Genomic DNA, 20,734 nt, shown 5'->3' with positions numbered 1-20,734 from the left:
TAAATTACACCTATTGGAAACGTAGGATGAGTACATATCTTTTAAATGTGGATTGAAAAGTGTGGAAAATTGTTTCCAAGGGAAACCATGTCCCTATGGAAGTAGTTGATAAGATGAATGTACCCAAAACTGAAGATGAGTATACTGAAGACGATTGGAAATCTATGCAAATAAATGCTACTACAATAAACTTGCTATTCTGTGCACTAGATGTAAATGAGTTTAATAAGGTGATGGCCTGTAACATTGCTAAAGAGATTTGGGAAAAATTAGAAGTTACATATGAACGTACTAAGGAAGTAAAAGATAGTAGGATAGACATGCTTACTAGTGAATATGAGGCATTTAAAATGACTATTGATGAATCTATTAAATCCATGTACACTAGATTCACACACATCACGAATTCCTTAAATGCTCTTGGTAAATCTTACCCTACCTATGAGTTGATCAGGAAAATACTTAGGGGACTACCTCCAATTTAGGAAGCTAAAGCTACTGCGAGCAGAAGGGAGAAATCTGAAGGAGATGTTTGTTGATGAACTAATTGGATCGCTCATCACCTACGAGCTTGCAATAAATGAGAGGAAGAATGATCAAATTAAAGCAAAGAAATCTATAGCACTTAAGGCATCATCTCACTGCCCCAGTGAGGGAAGTGTTTCAGAATCGGATGAAAACATGACACTTATGACTAAGAAATTTGGAGAGTTCATGAGAAAGAATAAGAAATACACCAGAAAATTCTAAGGCTCAAAAATAGAAAAGGGAGAGTCAAGCAAAAGGAAGCAAAAGGATGATCCTCCCATGTGTTATAACTGTAGAGAATTTGGACATATCAAGCCAGATTGTCCCCAGTTAAAGAAAGTGTCTAAGAAGAAGAAGGCTCTAAAGGTGAGTTGGGACACTCACAGTACAAGTAGTTCAAAATCTGAATCTAGTGATGACGAGATTGCGAATCTATGTCTGGTGGCTCACGATGACCATGAAGTACAATCTTTTTGTTCTGTTTCATCTTACTATTCAAGTGATTCAGAAAATGAAAATAACATGCTTTCTTATGATGAATTACATCAGGAATATCTGTATACCCTTAAAATGCTTGAGAAAATGAATAAGAAAAATTCTAATTTGAAATTAAAATTAAAAGAATTTTCGAAGTTAATTGAAAGTCAAAATGAATCTCATGCATCTCTCATAAAAGACAAGGATTTGAAAATTGAGGAGTTAGAAAAGAATTTAAAAGATAAATCTAAGATTATTTGTAAATTTACAAAAGGTCAAAATAATTTTGAAAAACTCCTTAGGAGCTCAAAGAAATTCCCCAGAGAAGGAAGGTCTTGGTTTTAATGGGAAGGAAAATCTAAAACAGAGACATCTCTACATGGGATATTTTGTAAGAGAGTCAAAATCGTATGTTCCAACTAAAGACTATCATAGAAATATTATATGTTTTAAATGTAAGAGATTGGGTCACATAAAATTTGACTGTCTTTTCAAAAATAAAGATGTCAAAATTAAGAAAGTCTGGAAAGTCAAAGGAGAATGTAGTACTAACCCCCATGAATCCAAGAAAATCTGGGTACCAAAAGTAGTTATCTGATTATGTCTTGCATATGTGCTTGAAATTGTCTTCCTCGAAGGACAAGTGGTATATGGATAGTGGATGCTCGCGACATATGACAGAAGATAAAGCTAAACTCGCATCTATCATATCCAAAGATGAAGGATTCGTTACATTTGGGGATAACTATAAAGGTAAAATCATTGGAGTTGGTAAGGTTGGTAAGGAACCTTTACTTGTCATTGATAACGTGTTATTAAATTATGGATTGAAACATAACTTATTGAGTATAAGTCAACTATGTGATAAAGGTTATAAAGTATCATTTGAACATGACAAATGCACTGTAGAAAACAAATCTAAAAACAAAATATTGTTTACTGCTGATCGTCATGAAAATGTCTACACCACTAGCCTTGACAACTTGCTTCTCAACATGTTACTTGTTTTTCTACTCTAAATGTGGACTTAATATCTGAACTTGTTAAGGAAAAATTAGTTAAGGGATTGCCTAAGACTAAATTTGTGAAAGATAAAATCTGTGATGCATGCCAATTAGGAAAACAAGCAAGAACTAACTTTAAGAAGAAGAAAGAAATCTCTACTATTAGGCCTCTTCAAATGCTACACTTAGATTTATTTGGTCCAAACCCAATTCAGAATTTAAGAGGAAAATCATACGCATTCGTCATAGTTGATGATTATTCAAGATATACATGGGTACTATTTTTAGGTCACAAAGATGAAGCATGTGAACAATTCATAAATCTATGTAAGAAAATTCAAAATGAAAAGGGTCATACTTTCACTAAAATCTGAAGTGATAGAGGTAGAGAATTTAAAAATCAAGGCATGGAAGACTACTGCAATTCATTAGGAATAGCTCATAATTTTTCAGTTCCTAGAACACCATAGCAGAATGGTGTAGTTGAAAGAAAGAATAGATCCATAAAAGAAATGGCCAGAACTATGCTTAACGAACATAAACTACCTAAGTACTTCTGGGTTGAGGCAGTAAATACCGCCTACCATGTTCTAAATAGAATTTTGATTAGACCCTCTAAATAAGACTCCTTATGAATTATGGAATGGTCATAAACCTAACATATCATATTTCCATATCTTTAGCTGTTAATGTTTTGTGCTTAGAGACAATGAACATTTAGGAAAGTTTGAAGTGAAATCAGATGAAGGTATCTTTTTAGAGTATGCCTTAGATAATAAAACCTACAGAGTATATAATAAACTAACATTAACCATTATAGAATCCATTCATGTAGTATTCGATGAGTCAAATCCCTTCTCTAAAAGGACTGATGAAGATGAAAATGAGATAGATAAGGAATTTGAAAAACTGTCTATTGAAAATGATTCAGAAAAGAGAAATGAAATTAAGGAACCATTTGTTGAAACTAGTCAAATTGAAAACGAGGTTAATGAACTACCTAGAGAATGGAAGTACATAAAGAGTCATCCCATTGATCAAATAATAGGTGAACCATTACGTGGAGTAGCCACACGATCCTCACATAGGAATATGATTAGTCATTTTGCCTTTCTATCTCAAGAAGAACCTAGGAATGTGAGTAAAGCAATTGAGGATGGATCTTGGGTGATGTCCATGCAAGAAGAGTTAAACCAATTTGAGAGAAATAAAGTATGGACATTAGTTCCTAGACCTAAGGATAAGACAATTATTGGAACAAAATGGAAATTTAAGAACAAGAAAGATGAACATGGGATAGTTGTTAGAAATAAGGCAAGACTAGTAGCTCAGGGATATAACCAGGAAGAAGGAATAGATTTTGAAGAAACCTTTGCACCTATTGCTAGAATGGAAGCCATTCGAATGCTTTTAACCTATGCTGCTTTTAAGGATTTCAAGTTGTATCAAATGGATGTCAAAAGCGTATTTTTAAATGGCTACATAAGTGAAGAAGTTTACATAGAACAACCCCCAGGTTTTGAAAACCATAAGAATCCAAATCATGTTTATAGACTAACTAAAGCCTTGTATAGTTTAAAGCAAGCTCCTAGAGCTTGGTATGAAAGGCTAAGCGGTTTTCTACTGGATAATGGATTTATCAGAGGAAAGATAGACACGACACTTTTCGTAAAGTCTAAGAAAGATGACATGCTCCTAGTTCAAATATACGTAGATGATATCATATTTGGAGCAACAAATAAAGACTTGTGCAATGAGTTTGCAAGCACTATGCAAAAGGAATTTGAGATGAGCGTGATGGGTGAACTAAATTTCTTCCTAGGACTTCAGATCAAACAAGCGAAACATGGAATTTTTATAAATCAATAGAAGTACACTAGAGATCTGCTCAAAAAGTTTAATATGGAAGATGAAAAAATACTAAGGACACCTATGAGCTCTTCTTTGAAATTAGACAAAGATGAACAAGATATACTAGTAGATGTCAAGCTCTATCGTGGAATGATCGGTAGCTTACCGTATCTAACTGCCAGAAGACCTGACATAATGTTCAACGTATGTTTGTGCATAAGATTTCAGACTGTGCCAAAAGAGTCACATTTGTTAGCTATCAAACGAATACTTAAATACCTGATAGGAACTATTGAACTGGGGTTATGGTATCCTAAGTATACATCCTTTGAGATGATTAGCTATTCAGATGCTGATTTTGCTGGTAGCAAAGTGTATAGAAAGAGCACAAGTGGCACATGTCATTTTTTAGGACATTCTTTAGTCTCTTGGTTTTCCAAGAAGCAAAATTCAGTTGTTCTTTCCACGGCTGAGGCAGAATACATAGTGGCAAGAAGTTGTTGTGCTCAAACGCTATACATGAAGCCACAACTCAAGGATTTTGGATTAAGCTATGATACAGTTCTTATAAGGTGCGACAATACAAGTGCAATAAACATCTCAAAGAATCCTATATTGCATTCACGAACTAAATATATAAAAATTAGACATCATTTTCTTCATGATCATGTGCAAAAAGGAGATGTGACACTTGAGTTTGTATGCACAAATGAACAATGGGCAGACATATTTACGAAACCACTTGCAGAGGATAGGTTTATCCAAATTAGACGTGAATTACGCCTGATGCATAGTCGAGAAGCCGCCTAGAATTATATTAGAGGACATAATTTAGGAGGTGCAACATCACTTAATATTCACAATTGGTTAAAAATTTCAAATTTGGCTCATTTGTTCCCATTTTGTATCACATTTGTTCACATTTGATAATAAACTCATATTGTGATGAGTGCATGTTAACTGACACATATTAATCCTCACATAACCTTTGAACTTTAGTGACTGTTTTTACTTTTCCATGTTTATGAAATTTGACACACTGTGTATGTTCACATTGCAATTTAATTCAATAACACAATTTTTTGCATTAGTAAGGGGGAGAAGTAAATTGAATTAACACAGGGAGACATATTTCACAGTACAATTTTTGAAATCTGAAGGTTGCATATTTAAAAAATAAATTGAGATTTAATTATGTCCGAACATTTTTGTTATATACTTTTTTGTTGATGTCAAAAAGGGGGAGAAAAGTATAAGATTATAGTAAAAATAGTTGGCAAAAGTACACAAGTACATGAGTTATACGTGCAAAACTATTGTCTATTTTCAATTGTGCATGAGCATATTTCATTTTGCTGAATATTTGATTGTGCATTATTTGAGGGGAAGCCTTGTTAGACGTAACCCATTTTATATTTTTGTTCATGTATTTGTCATCATCAAAAAGGGGGAGATTGTTGACTCTATGATTCCAATCCTATTTTGAAAATAACAAATCACTTGGTATTTGATCTGTGCATTGAGATTGTGAACAGGAACAATATTTAGTATGCACGGAAGGTTAGAAAGTCATGGAAGCCATGAGGATTAAAGGATATATAACTTGACACAATCCATGGAACTAAAAGAGTAGAAGAATGAAGATGCAAGCGTCAAGTTCAAGATCGTCATGGGAATAGGTATTTAGAACTGAATGTATTTACATATTTCATATGTTTTGATTTGAAGCTCAAAATATATACACATGCATCTCATGAAAACCTTCTAGGATTAAATATGGATTTATAAAACTTATTTTTAAACCTCGGAAAATGTTTTATGAAGAAGCAAAGCAAGAAAGCAAAAATAGTTTTTGAAAATAAAATAAAAAAGCTAAAGTTGGACTACCCAGACGATTAAGGATTATCCTCAGACGTCTGAAGAGGCAACTTCAGACGACTAAAGTTTTACTTCAAACGACTGAAGTTTTACTTCAAACGTCTGAAAAATTTCCTCAGAAGACTGAAGATTTAGTTCAGTCAACTGTAGATTTAACTAATGAAACACAGAACAAGCAAAATGACTTCAGAGGACTGAACCCTGAGTTCAGTTGTCTGAAGCAGGGACATCAGAAGTCTGAACCTTAAGCTCAGTCGTCTAACCCTGTGTCCAGTTTAATTTTTCAAAGCTTTAAGGAACTTCAGTCGTCTGAACCCGAGACCTCAGTCATCTGAACTTACAGAAACTTGAAAAATATGATCTTTAGCGAGAGAACACGCGAGTTATTTACTTAAAACGGTAAAGACTTAACTGAGGGCCGAGAACACTTATAAAATAAACCTCTAAACCCCAGTGCCTCTTTTTTTGGATAATATTAAGAGACTTGAACATTTTGCAATACGATTGCCTACACTCCAACTTATACTCATCAAGTTTAGGCAAATCATCTCATTTTTTTGAAGGGATTTCATTTACACATCTTGAAAGCAAGCTCTGGTGATTGAGGCTTGGTAAATAAGGGATTGGTTTGCGTTTTCAATATATAGATATCTTGAAGATTTTTCATATCTCATACTCATACATCTATTACTCTTATTAAAAAAAAAAAAAAACCTTGTGTTGTTACATAAAATTTTATTTGTGAAAGGAATTTCTAAACATTGAATATTTGGTGATCTTCAAGTTCTTATTTTTATTCAAAGACTTAATATTTTGTTATTGCGAAATCTACTTGATTGAAAAGTCTAAAGGTTCTCAATATATATTTGTGAGAAATATTGTAGTGACAAGTAGTGTTTAAATCTTTGCAATATTCAAAGTCTTTTATTTATTCAAAGATTCAACTTTATAAATTATTTGATAGCAAGAACTTAGATCTTCATAATATTCAAGACCAATTTTTTAATAAGATCACATTTGGTATTCTTGCATCTAGTAAGTTGAACTAAAACCCTAAGTTCTCCAAAGCTTCTACTTATATAATTATTTTGGGAGATTTGATCAAAGGGAAATTTTGTGAAGCATATCATTCATATAACAATTACATCGTTACATACATACTGAACTTCAAGTTTTATCATATATGAATATATGTTAGGATTTCAATTGTACTCACTAACTTGGTTAGAAGCAATATTGAGTTTTGCAGAATTGTAATTTTATATTGTAATCACGGTTCGAGTTGTGAACCGATGAGCTAGAAGTTATGCCTCATGTAAGCAGCGGAGAGGAAGCAGTGCCTCTTATAAGCAGCGGATTGTAAGGGAAGCTCCGTCCTAGTTAAAGGAGCAGGGATTTAGTGAAATCCTTGAGTGGGTTGCTCAAGGCGAGAACGTAGGCCGGGTTGGCTGAACCTTGTAAAATCATGTTTGTCTTCTCTCTTCCCTTATCTTTTTAATTTCCGCTTGCATTTCATTATCAGCTTTTGTATGTTTGTATGTTGATTTATATTATACGCACTTGATAATTAATTGGGTAAAATAGAATTTATTGAGATAATAATTTGAATTAATTTCAAGCCCCTGCAATTAATTTGTTAGATATTGAAATAGGGATTAAGTGGTAAAATCAACTTAAAGGATTACACCTAAATTAACTTCATACAAAACCTTTTTCATAAAAAGATAAAATCTTACAAAGGTTTTCATATAGCTTTACGGTCAAATTAGGGCTTACAAATGTTGGGTTTTTAGGCCTAATTCAAATATCTCGATCGACCGAACCATTTAGTACAAACTGGCTTGGTCGACCGAACCTGCCCCGAGTCAAACATTCGACTATCTCGATCGACTAAACCCTTGGCAGTATAAATGCCACGGTCGACCGAACTGACCAAAAGTCAACATATTGACTTCGCTTGGTCGACCGTTCTAAAATGAACTAACTGTCCACGGTCAATTGAATTAACATGTGTCTGACACACAACTACTAGGTCGACCGAATTCACTGTTCAAATTGGCCACGATTAACCGAACCATATGAGCGGTCAACCGAACCTTAGCCATGGTCGACCGAACCTACGAAGGGTTCAAAATCGCCCTAAGACGGTCAACCAAATCCGTAGTTCAAAATTGACACAGTCGACCAAACCTATTAATATGGTCAACTGAACCTTGAATATGGTCGACCGAACCTCTCCGATTGGCAAATTTTTTACCGCAATTAAACAGGATTATTTTTCATTAAACCTAATTAAACATTTTCAAAAATACCCTTTGTGTCCCCAACAATCATATTTTCACCCAACTCTATATATACCTCTTCATTTGTCTTAATTAGCACAAGATTAGCAAAATCATTAAGAAAAATTCTCTGAAGTTTTTTATACTCATACTCTTCTTATTGCTCAAATACTTCCAATCTTTTCAAAGCATACTACTCATACTCTCTTACACTCCCTTGTTTTTAAAATCATTTTGAAGAGAGCATTTGATTAATCTTTGGGCATTTATTTTCTTCATCCAAAGCTCATACTCTCCCTTGTTTTTTGTTTGTGAAAATTTATTTTTGAGAGTTAGCTTCTTGGATCTCCCATGTATTTTATAGATAAATATTATTGGGAGAAAGTTTATATTGGTTACCTTGAAAGACTTGAGCACATATATTTTGTGCTAGGAAAGTCTTCTTGCATTTGTGCTCACCTTGATGTACATTGATTTGCAAGATCATTACAAGGCAAAAACCTTAGCTTCCTTTAAACAAGTTTTTGAAAATCTTATGGGAAGAAATCTTTTGGGGTTGAATCTTTGAAATATTCATTGTATGCACTTTACTCAAGGATTCCAAAAAGTTATTTTGAGAAAAATCACCATACTCATACTGAGCTTATTTTCACATCATACGTGAGTGTATTTTGAGTTGTATTGTTGTACAAATCTACTTAATGTAAGAAGCACATTTGTTTGTACACAAAAATTTATTTCAGTATCTGTTGTATTCCTGACGTGTGGTCGGAAGAGGGAAACTAGCCCTCTGAATAGTCCCAGACTGGTTCAAACTCGGTTAGGAGAACTAGGTGCACCATCCTGGTAAGGTGTTGTAAACGGTGTCGCTCCACCCGCAAGTGAGCAACATAGTGGAATCCTTTTGCTTGTGAGCTTGAGGTGGGGACGTAGGCAATATTGGCCAAACACCGATAACATATTGTGTGTTTGTGCTTAATTTCTTGCACTTTATATTCCTGCACATGTATGTTATATTCGATACATTGTCAATGTTGCCCGTGATTTAATTTCCGCATATTATTTTAATCTGCGCAATTGGTATATGCTTAGAAAGACCCTAGGTTGTGTATTACTACTACTGGTTTAACCAAACCTAGGAAGGATAATTTTTAAATACCCAATTCACCCCCTCCCCTCTTGGAATACACCAATTCCAACAAAATGTAAAATTCCCTAATTTTGATTTGTGATTAAGTCATTTCCTCCATAAGAAATCTTTACCATACCACAATCATATATGGTAAAGAATCATCTATTCTTGGCTCATACTCTTACTTAAAATCAAGATCATACTTGTAGAGTATCATCCAATGGTGGGATAATCAAAAATACCTAAAGAGCAACATTCACAAATTAATATTCTCTCAAATTGCTCTTTTCCTAAGTAGTTCGATATATTCGCGTCCATGAAAATATTTTGAATACTGTCCACTCATAATGAATACTCTTCTAAACTTAATAGCAATTTAATTGATAAGAGTATTTGTCAAATCTCACTTCACAAACTCTCAAACTTCAAGTCAAATCTATTAGAAGCTTTTGAATATGTCAAATGGCTAAGTTATTCGCACTAGGTTTCAAAATATATAAAAATGCAAATATCTAATAAATCTATGCGTTGAGATCCATAAGAAAAGAGACAATATAGGCTTATGACCATGAAGAAGAATTATTTATGACTTTTTGGTCCTCTAAGCCAAAGAAGGTAAAGCCAAGTATAAATCATTGAAAATCTTAGAACACTTGATTAAACTGGAAAAGAATGATTAAAAGAAAAAAACATAAGACGATGATAAGTGCATAACTGAGGGGGAGCAAATTAACTTGAAAATACTATGGCTTTGAAAAATAAGCATAATCACATTTGGTATTTACATTTGGTATCAAATAATGAATGGTCTGTGTAAATTCTTCTATGCATATTTGATGCAACTTGTTAACCACGTGAATTTTTTTAAACTATACTAAACTAAACTTGTTGCATGCTTGAAAATATTTAGGGAAGCTAAGCTCCATCCCTAAAGAAAGAGCATAAAGAACTCATGTGCATCATGGTATCGCTATAGTTGGTCTAAGTTATTCTAAAATGATTGTTTATACGACTTGGAAATATTAGGGAAATTAATTTGTGATAAGTACAAGTATTTCATTTCATCTAAGCAAGTATTCAAACTCATAGGGGGAGCATCTGGAAATTATTTCCTATCTTATTATGCTCATCAATACTTTTTTGCTTAGATGTGCATTGAACTTTCTGTGGCATGCACTCAATCATGAGGATCTTATTGAACTCTAAATGAAAAATATATTACTTTGCCACCAGTTCCTTGAGTTAACCATATAATCTTGTTTTAAAATGCATTGATATAATTAGAATCTGTATGGTTAATCTTTCTAGTTATAATTCTTTTCGGAATGTACTTAAAGAAAAAAAATTAGAGCAAAATTTTTTTTTTCCAAAAGGTGAGAAATATGTACTAGAGCAAAATTTTTTGAAATCAAAAGGGGGAGAGATATTTTTTTAAATTGCATAGTCTACAATGTGTATAAGTTTAAATAAAAAAGGGGGGGGGGGGGGGAAGTTTTTTTAAAAAGGGGGGAGAGTTTTTCTGAGCTAAAATAAAAATTGATTCAAAAAGGGGGAGTCATCCTTTCTAAAGCTAAGAATTTTTGTTTTTACATTTAACTTAACCCTTTTGCTAATGCCAAAAGGGGGAGAGCATTAATGAGCAAAACGATATACTCCTTGTGTTGAGGGGGAGAGGATTTTTAAGGGGAGAGGTTTAATGTACATATGCTTTATTGCTATATCTAGATGCATATTGAGTTGAACTTAAAATTGTCAACTTGAAATATCTCAGTGTCTTCTCTATGAATATATTTGAATTACAATATCTATTTTGAAATTTATGCATTTTGCTCGTGTTTAACATTATCAAAAAGGAAGAGAGTGTTGACTTTTTGAGTCCAATCTTGTTTTGATAATAACAAAACACAATTATCTCATCTGTGCATTGAACTTTTTAGCAGGATCATTATTTAACACGCACAAATGATACGAATGCTATGGAAACCATGAGGAACTTGAAGCACATACAACCTGGCATATTCCATGAAATTAAAAGAGCAAAAGGATGAGGACACCTTAGATTTTCAGTTGTAATGTGTGTTTAATCTCACTTGTATTTACATATTTCATAAGATATAGTTGGAAGCTCAAATATACCCTAGACTGACCTTAGGACTCATGCATTTCATGAAAAATATATTTACATTAGTTCTAGGTTGGACGGACATTCTAGAGGCAAAATAATACTGGAAAACAGAGGCCTCGCCGACGAACCTCATGGCCTCATCGACGAATGCATGCAGGCCACTCGGCGACGAACAATCTGTTCTTGTTGATGAGAAAATACCGAGAGCTCAAAAATCTCAGACAGTCCACCCGTCGACGAATTCATGGTCTCGTCGATGAACGAGTGTTGAACACTTGTCGACGAACGTGTGCACTCGTCGACGAGTTCCTGGCGCAGAAAGACGATTCAATGCGGACACGAACGTAAATAGTTTATTTTAAATGATCCAAAGGCCAGGAATTGATCCAATGCCAAGAATACATGTTTAAACACTCCCAAAACCCTAGGAGAACATAACAAGACAAGAATAGATCATTTTTAGCATACTTTTGAGAACTTTTGCTTCCTTTGCCTACACACTATCAAGTTCAAACATCTTTTGGGCATTCTCTCAGCTTCACAAAGGGCATTCACGCACACATCTTGCTAAGCACATTTGATATTGAGGTTTGGTATACAAGGTTTTATATTTGGGCATTTAATCTTCATTGTAAAAGTTTTCGTCTCTCATATTTTTATTTAATATTTTATTAAGAGAGCAAGAACTCTAAGTTTCATATTTTTGTTTGAAAAATCTTATGGGAGAAGTTCATTCTAGGACTTTAAATCTGTGAAGCATTCTTGATATTATTTTTATACAAAGATTTAATATTCTTTTATTCATGCCAAAAGTTATTAGAGAAAACCCTAGATCTCCAACTTATATTATTTGAAAAATCAATATTTGGAAATATATTGCATTGGGTGTAGATCTTTGAGAAAACTCATCATATATATTTTTATATACAAAGATCATATATTTAATTATTGCAAAAATATTATTGAAAAAATCACATACACTTATTGAGCTTCAAGTTATGTCCTATGAATGTGTTTAGGAATTTATTGTACACATTAGCTTGCTAAGAAGCATTTAAGTGTATCGAGAAATTGTATTCATCTATTGTATTTGCGATTCGATGTGCGAACCATAGTGAGGAAGCTACACCTCGTGGTAAGCAGCAGAGTAGGAGGAAGTTGTGCCTCTTGTAAGTAATGAAGTAAGAGGAAGATGTGTCTCTTGTAAGCAGCAGATTAGGAGGAAGTTGTATCTCTTGTAAGTAGCGAACTGTAAAGGGAAGCTTCGTCCCAGTAAAATCCTTGGAGGTTTTGCCCAAGGCGAGGACGTAGGCCGGGTTTGGCCGAACTTCATTAAAAATTCGGTGTCTACTCTCTCTCTCTCTCTCTCTCTCTTTCTTTATATTTTCACACTTATATTCATATTATATCTGCTGTGCATGTTTTAAATATTGGTATATATGAATATTTAAAATACATGAGAATAATTGAGTAATACTGAATTAATTGAGATATCCACTGATTAAATCAATTAAGTTGTATAATACTAAAATCAGTGTATATCTAAATTTGTGCTAGTATGATTAGGTTTTCAATTAAGGATTGAAATACCAATATAATTTTAAATACCCAATTCACTCCCCCTCTAGGGATTACACCTAAATTAACAACCTCTGGTGACTATAACTTCTGGTGATGGAATTTTTATTCACCATCCAGTTATTGGAATATTATTCAGCCTCTAGCTTAGAAATACGAATCGAACTAATCAAGAGATGGTGGAAGCCCAGGCCGCGAGCAAATTAGATTTGAATCAAGATTGTGGTAATAAAATTGTGTCTAGTTCTAAAGATGTATATAAAGGTGGTGTTGAGAAGAGTAAAAAAGAAGAAGCGGGGTTGGGGGAGAAATTTGATGATTGTTGTCTTTATACGGATTAATTGGAAGGCAATAAGATTTATGCTCATCAAAAGGTAGCTTGTTTGGATGCTGAAATGAAGAAGATATTTGAAGATAAGAGAGAAAATTATGGTGAGTAATTGACAAAGTTACTAAGGAGAGATTCTAAAGGAGAGTTCAGTATTGTGGAAGTCCCTCACCCTAAGAAGCTTGTCGGATGTAGTAATGAGATTTGAAAATGTAAGGTGGTAAAGAAATGGGAAAATTTTTCATATTTAGAAAGTGATGATATTAGTGATTTTGATTGTGGTGGAGGGTTGTTGTTGGATGAGAATTGAGAACAATATGGGTACATTTTTTTTATTCTTGTGATGAAATAGGGGATTTATCTTATGTCCATCCACCCCCCTTGGAAGGTTTGGAGGGAGTTTCTAGTTTTGATAAAGATGGGTTGGTGAATAAGCGTTAGTGTAGGGATAGAATTTTGCCTGCACTAGTGGAGAAGATTTCGGAGGAGTTGGAAGCTCAAAATCTTTTGGATAAAATGGATTTAAAGTTGAGTGATGTTGAAAGAAATGACATGCGTTTGGGTGGTGGCAAAAGTCAAAAGATGAAGGGTCAAAGGGAATTAGTGAATTTGAAGAGTTTGGTAAATAATGATGGAAAGGGTTTTGAAAAGGGGGTTTCTTGGTTGATTATTTTCAGTTTTTTTTTGGGATCTTGTCTATTTTTTTGTTTTCTTTTCTTCTTTTTCCCTTTGGTGCTTTTTTATGGTAGCATGTTGTACCTTCTCTTCTTTCTATTTAATATACCTTCTTTTATTAATATTGACCATAAAATCTGTTCACACTTAATGAAGGTGGACTGATGCTAAGTTATTGTGTGCCCTTGAAACCTCTTGTAGTCTTCTAGCCCCTGTTTACCAGCACTTAAAAAGGTTCTTATAGCACTTAATACTTAGAATAACTGCTTGTGGAAAAAAAAAAAAAAGGTGTTATTTGGCATGTTCCCATAATTGTTGGAAAATGATTCAAATGATTCATGTAGCCGATCCCACCTAATGGGACTTAAGGCTTGATTTATTTTTATTGTTGTATTTGGCATGTTCCCAAAAGTGTACTCATGAAAAAAACATGCTTTAAAAAAAACTTCTTTAGAGTGGATCTTGATAAGCAAAGAACAATGACTTTTGCCACTTCTTATAAGAGGTCCCTGTTCATGCACAGTGGCATTTTTGTAATAAAAGCCAAAAGTCGTGAGCCTCCCTTCTCTCTCCTATCTCTCTCTCTCTCTCTCTCTCCTCAAAAAAGCCAATGGTCATAGCTAAGCCATTCCTTCTCAAGCGTTGAAGAAACTCTTCATCCACAGGAGGGAGCCACTCCTTCTGACCAAAATCATCGGCATTGTTGTTGACATCAAAGCTTTATAGGTGACTCCAACTGGATCATCTAGCTCATCATTGTGCTCCTTGCGAAATCAGGCTCTCATCATTGTGCTCCTCATAAAATCAGGCTCCACCATCCATGAGCAACCACCAAGGCCATGAATATTTCAATAGCTTCATCGCCCACATCATCGTCATCAACCCATTGTCAATGATTACATTCCCTTATTTGACTTCCAATGCACACACCACACGCCATAGCTTCCCATGTTTACCATGCAAAGTCCCTTAGTGTCGCTGTCACCCTGCTTGTTACCTTGTTCGCCGTGGCTCTAACCCCCCCTAGGATAGCTTCGTCCTCAACAACGGTGCCAAATAGAACTTCCAAAGCTAGGTCATTGCTTGTTGGAATTCTAAATTGTTGCAAAACTCAACTAACCATTTATTTTGTTTTCAAATCAACTTACTTTATTCACCATTTACTTTTGTATTTCAAATTGCTCCAAATTTGCTAATGTGATCATTCATTTTATACTTATTATTTGGCATCATTTTACTGCAGTCAGTGGGAATTTTTTTTTTTTTTTTAAATTTACAGAAAAATATCATAATTGATAAGCTTTGGGAATTTTTCTGAGATTTTTTGGGAAATGTTTTTTTTTTTTTTAGTTTACCAAAAAATATTGTTCTTTTTATTTTAAATCCTCAAATGATATATTTGCAAAAATTGTAGTAGAGTATTATTATGTGTCCAATTCTTTAAAATTTAATACTTATATTATTGTTCTGACTAATCAAACACAACATTTGTAAATTAATTTGAAGTATAAAATGTGTGTAATTTTTTTTTAAATAGCATCTATAATTATTATTACCAAACATTGCTTATTTTATAAGTACAAGAGAAATTAGTACTTATCTTCTCACAACCAAACAATACTTATAATTGCTAGTACTCATCTAGTTCAATACTTGTTATCAATACTTTAACAAATTCAACGTTTTTTTTCCGATTCAACACATAACATAAGGTGGTCCCACTGATCCCTTAGAGAAAAAGATTTTGCAAATTGTATAGACTACTAAGCAAACTAGTCAGTTATAGATTACTAAGCAAACTGACTAGTCGAAAGTCTCTCACCCTTGCAGAATGCTCTTTCTTAGGAACAAAATCATTAAAGTATAATTTAACATTTTCCTCACCACACTATTCCAATAAAAGTCATGAAAAAACATCTCACCTCACAGCTATCCTCAAATAAGACTATTATAAACATTAGGGTCTGGGGCTTGTCCCTCACCATCTGAAACACTGCCCCCTAACCTCAGCAATATCAAACTCTCTCTTTAACCAGACAACTAGGTCCTTATCATGGTCTTAAATTTCCACAAAATCTGTTGAAATTTCCATTGAATTTCCGGTTTCCATCACCCTTGAAATCAAAATGGCAGTCAATTTCCATCTTACATAATTTCCATTGAAATTTCAATGAATTATCTGAAATTTATCAAAAAAATGTTAAAATTTTAGCAAAACTTGTCAAAATTTTAAGTATAGAATGAAATCTCCTCATAATTCAAATGAGAGATTTAGGAGTGAAGTGAAATTTCTTTCTATTTTAATTTTTTTTTATCAAAACAAAAAATTATTATGACGACTTTTGAAATTATATGAAAAAAAATAAACGTACAACATTTTATTTAACCTTCATGTCTAAATTATCATTATTTATATAATAAATAATATTTAAATAATTTATAAATTTCATTTGTATTAACTTAATATCTTAAATGCACATTATCTTGCAAGTATGTTTGGTAGTTGATACACATATTATATTACAAATTTTTCACCTCATACACAACATAGATGTATTTAAATTGTAATATATAAGTCCTAAAACTGACATTATTATGTCTATTAACCATTTCTAAAGTTCCATAAAAGAATTCCATGTTTTACTACTAATTTTTGTTATTTTTTCAAATTGGAATTGAAATTGACATTGAAATCGAAATTTCTGTCGAAATTTCCTCACTTTCGAACCTTTGAAATTTGATTTGAAATTGAAATTTAAGACCTTGTACCCCTCACCAATAGGACTCCGACAAAGCCGTATAATGTCAAATGGAGCTGAAAACTCCCTGTGTACAAGCCCTAAAGAAATCCATCTTCTTAAGACCTTGCAACACACTCACCATATCTAACCCCAACTTCTTAATAAGGCTTTTCCTCCTTCCATCAGCTATCTTAGGGAACAACTTGGAGATACAATCCCCTCCTTCACCCAGTTTACCCTAAATTCCTATTCAAAACCAATATCCTCTTAGAAAGGGATCAATTTCCAAATCGTTACAAATGTGAACTATTCAAGCTATGTCCTCTTCAAGGGCCAAACCATACTCCTCCCACCTATCTAAACTCTCAAAAAAAAAAATAACATTTCTTTCTCTTTGTTATGTTTCCAAAAGGATCTTTACTCATACCTTCAAATTCTTCTTCACAAGCTTAAATTTATTCATCACCAACCCAATGACCCCTAAAAACAACCTCTCCACCAAGTTTCAACGCATCCCTCAAAAGAAGGATGCATTAACAACATATTTTTCAAATCTAAGAGTGGGGCCTCATTGAATCAGATTAAGAATCTATCAACATGAGAAGAAGCTAGCCTATCACCCTAAGACACGAAGCAAAATGACCATCAGCCAAAGCAAAATCCTGAAGGCCACAATCGTAAAGAAAGAAATTGAACATCCTTGTGTAGTCACCCTAGAACCCCCTAACTATCACTAGCAAGCTTAATTGGTTTTAAATAACCTTCCCCCCCCCCACCCCCCCCCCCCCCCCCCCCCCCCCCCCCCCCAAAAAAAAAAAAACACCCAATTTGGACTACGAAGGCCAAAAAAACCACCACTCCCCAAAATCCCTCACATCTAACAATTATAGAAAATGTTAATTGTTCCCTTGGTGTGTCTTATCGATCTCATTAACAACAAATAGAAAAATAAGTAATTTATTACTTAAGAATTTCCATCCTTGCTGATAGATTAGTCAAAAATCAATATGCAAGCTAACCAAAAAAAAAAAAATGATATTTTAAAAAAGAATATAAAGTGAATTTTTTTTTTTTTCCTATTGATCATTTCTATGTAACATTTTTATTTCCTAGAGGGTCCTAATCCTCACAAAGAAATGAAACATCACCACATAACTGCAAAGAATTTCTCAAAAACAGGCTTACAAATTTCATATCATTTTCTCAAAAATGGAAACAAATAATGAAGGAAATAGGCAAAATATATCACTCTAGAACTCTAGAAGGTAGGGTCAGGCACATTCTATTTATGAGTATCAAATTAAATCATAGACAAGGCTAAGATCATATTATTTGGATAGCATATATGAGAATGTGTTTCACATCTCTCTTGCATGCATCATGCTCAAACTTAAATCTGGAACCAGTGTAAAAGAGATTCCATTCCATCATAGACTACCATGACCATCAAGATCTAGAGAATAAAATTAATGTGAATTGATTAGAAATCAATTTCACATTCCATAATGAATTAGACCATAGAAATCCCATTGCATCTTATATTGACATGATCTTGCGAGCAGTCATTGAAAACTAACTAATTTATACTTCAAGATCTCCACCCTTGCCAATAGATTAATCAAAACAAGTACTCAGGCCAACCAAGAATTGAATACTTCAAGAAAGAACTATAAAATTTTATACGACTGAAAATTTTTCATGTTTGACCTTTTTTTTTTTCAATAAATGTTCCTATAAATCCATAAATACCATTCACCCTTTATTTGAGCTTCCTATTATTCTCAAAGAAATGAGACATTGCCACATACCTCTAAGCAACATATCAAACAATGCTTCTTTTGGGAGCCGACAGAAAGTAACACTGCAGATTCTTTAATGTGCCCGATTAAGTGCAGGAAAAGATTATCAATTAGAGTAGGGCATCTGTCGGGCAACCCTTTTGATTGACTACAAAACACAAGGGCAACAGACAAGCACCAAGTAAGCCCATAAGGAAACTACCATGATTGCGAACTACAGCAAACATGTAACCAATATAAAGTTATAAACAAATCTCCAAGAACAAAAGGTAAACTAATAAAACCAGCATTATTTACAAAATGAAATGCTCTACTACAATAGACAAGTAATGATATGAACCCACAAGCTCCGATTGCAAACGATGATCTGCACGTGCCAAGCAGACCCATCACAAGAGCTAGAGCCAAGAAGGTCAAGGAGGCTATGCAAGGACTAATCGAGAAGTTGTTTGAGCAAGAGTCAATGAGGGCCATGGACACTAAAGAAAAGACTTTCTTGAAGAGCCTAAGATGCTAAATTGTCTAAAGGCGTGTGAAGCTGGAACGTTAAGTCAATAAGGGCTGTTTGGGGAATTTTTATGGATTAAGCATGACATGTGACTCGCACATGTTTCATTAAATAACATGACACATGGCATGACTTGCACATGTTTCATTAAATGACACATGTCATGTGACTTGCACATGTTTCATTAAATGACATGGCATGCTTAAGGTTATGTGAGATTATTTTATTGGCAAGATTGATGTCATAGCTTATTTTTATTGGCCGAACTGATGTCATGGGTTTCTTTTATTTTCTATAAGTAGTCAACTCTCTATTGTATTAAAGGATGATTATTTTGGCTAAATAGAATTACAAGTGAGGTTTATTTCTCTTCAAGTTCTTCATTGAACTTTCACCGAACTTATCAAAAGTGCTACCTTTGTGGCGTTCATCCCATTAATTTGACATTCTTGGTTCGTGCTTCACATCAAGCAATAGGTCAAGGATCCACTGCCATGTTGATTCTTATTTTGGGTTTGGGGTTTTGATAAATCTGATTTGGGGTCTCCGGACATTCATTCTTGGGGTTCCGTATCATTTGGTATCAGAGCTTTGGTTCAAATTAGGTTCTATCTATCTTATTTTTCTTGTTTTCTTTCGAAAATTCTTTTATCTTATAATCATTTATCCTTATTTCATATTCTTCTATCATCCGACCTACCTATCTTGTTTTCTTGTTTTCGAAATTTTCCATCTCTTCTTTAATATCGTCCATCATCAAGATTGAATCTTTTGTGGCTGGAAATTGCAAGAAATACAGCAAGGCCGATTAGAGCACATTAAAAAAAAAACCATTTTGTGCATTCAAAAAAAAAAGAAAAAAGAGAAAAGGCAGTATTTTGCATTAAAAATAAATATAAAAAAAGAGGAGGCAGCAACTTATTATTCTTATTTGTGTTTGAATATATCCTTGGCCGAGTTGGTTATTTTGTTCCGTTGAATTTCTTTTTATTTCGTTTGCGTCATTATTGTTTTCTTGACTTCTTTTTGTCTTTCCTTCGTTGTTTCGTGTCTTGATTTAGTTGTTTTCATTGATTTAGTTGCGTTTGATTTGTTTGGGATTAGTTCATTAAAGAACTAAAAGAGAAATCCTGAGTGGTAAGAGGCACGAGTGTATGAGCGTATCAGAGGGAAAAAGCCAAAAAAAAATTTTGTGTCAAAAACACAAGCGTTGAGTGTCATTGTTTGGAGGGTAAACATGTAAGGGAGTGAATGAGGAATTTTTTTTTTCTCTCTAATATCCTTTTTGCAAGTTTAAAATTATGAGTAGAAAGGTGGATGGCGCTAAAACTTCCAGCAAAGGTAGCAAGAATGAGAACCCTCCACAAGACTCATTCTTCACCTTGCAAGCCATTCAACAGCAGTTTGAAAGACTCAATACGGTTTTTGGGGAGTTTAGAGATAGATTGGATAGACAAGACGCTGCAATTGATGGACTGAGAAGAGGGCAATCCAATGAATGGCGGCGAAGGCCACATACTCCTCCGATTGCTGAATTTGAACATGATATAGGTAGCAATGAAGCAAGTGATGATGAACATGACGGTATGGGCAGATTTGCTTATCGAGGTGCTAGGCAAGAGCAACAACCTCGATGGGAGCTAAGGGGTCGAGATAACATCGATAGAAACATCGGAAGCATCAAAATGAAGATTCCTCCTTTTCAAGGGAAAAATAACCTGGATGTATACCTTGAATGGGAGAGGAAGGTTGAGCTCATTTTTGAGTGTCATAACTACTCCGAAGAAAAGAAGGTGAAATTGGCAGCTGTGGAGTTCACTGACTACGC

General features: G+C 33.9%; 1 protein-coding gene across 3 annotated transcripts in view; it reads right to left on the bottom strand.

The window, feature by feature from the left end:
• Positions 1-20,734, bottom strand: part of LOC131164998 (pentatricopeptide repeat-containing protein At5g15300) — a 41,998-nt gene that overhangs the window by 8,996 nt on the left and 12,268 nt on the right. For 2 of the 3 annotated variants that reach the window (XM_058122614.1, XM_058122607.1), the window contains one exon: positions 18,252-18,546. The exons of the other annotated variant lie outside the window; for it this stretch is intronic. In XM_058122614.1, coding sequence (XP_057978597.1) covers positions 18,509-18,546 — 38 coding nt within the window. In that variant the 3' untranslated portion in view covers positions 18,252-18,508. Of the gene's footprint in view, positions 1-18,251; positions 18,547-20,734 lie in introns of those variants that run through there. 3 annotated transcript variants of the gene reach the window in all.

This window comes from Malania oleifera, chromosome 1, assembly GCF_029873635.1.
Source record: "Malania oleifera isolate guangnan ecotype guangnan chromosome 1, ASM2987363v1, whole genome shotgun sequence".
NCBI classification, from domain to species: Eukaryota; Viridiplantae; Streptophyta; class Magnoliopsida; order Santalales; family Ximeniaceae; genus Malania; species Malania oleifera.
Note: the sequence above shows the minus strand (reverse complement) of the source record. Positions and strands in the feature narration are given on the sequence as shown.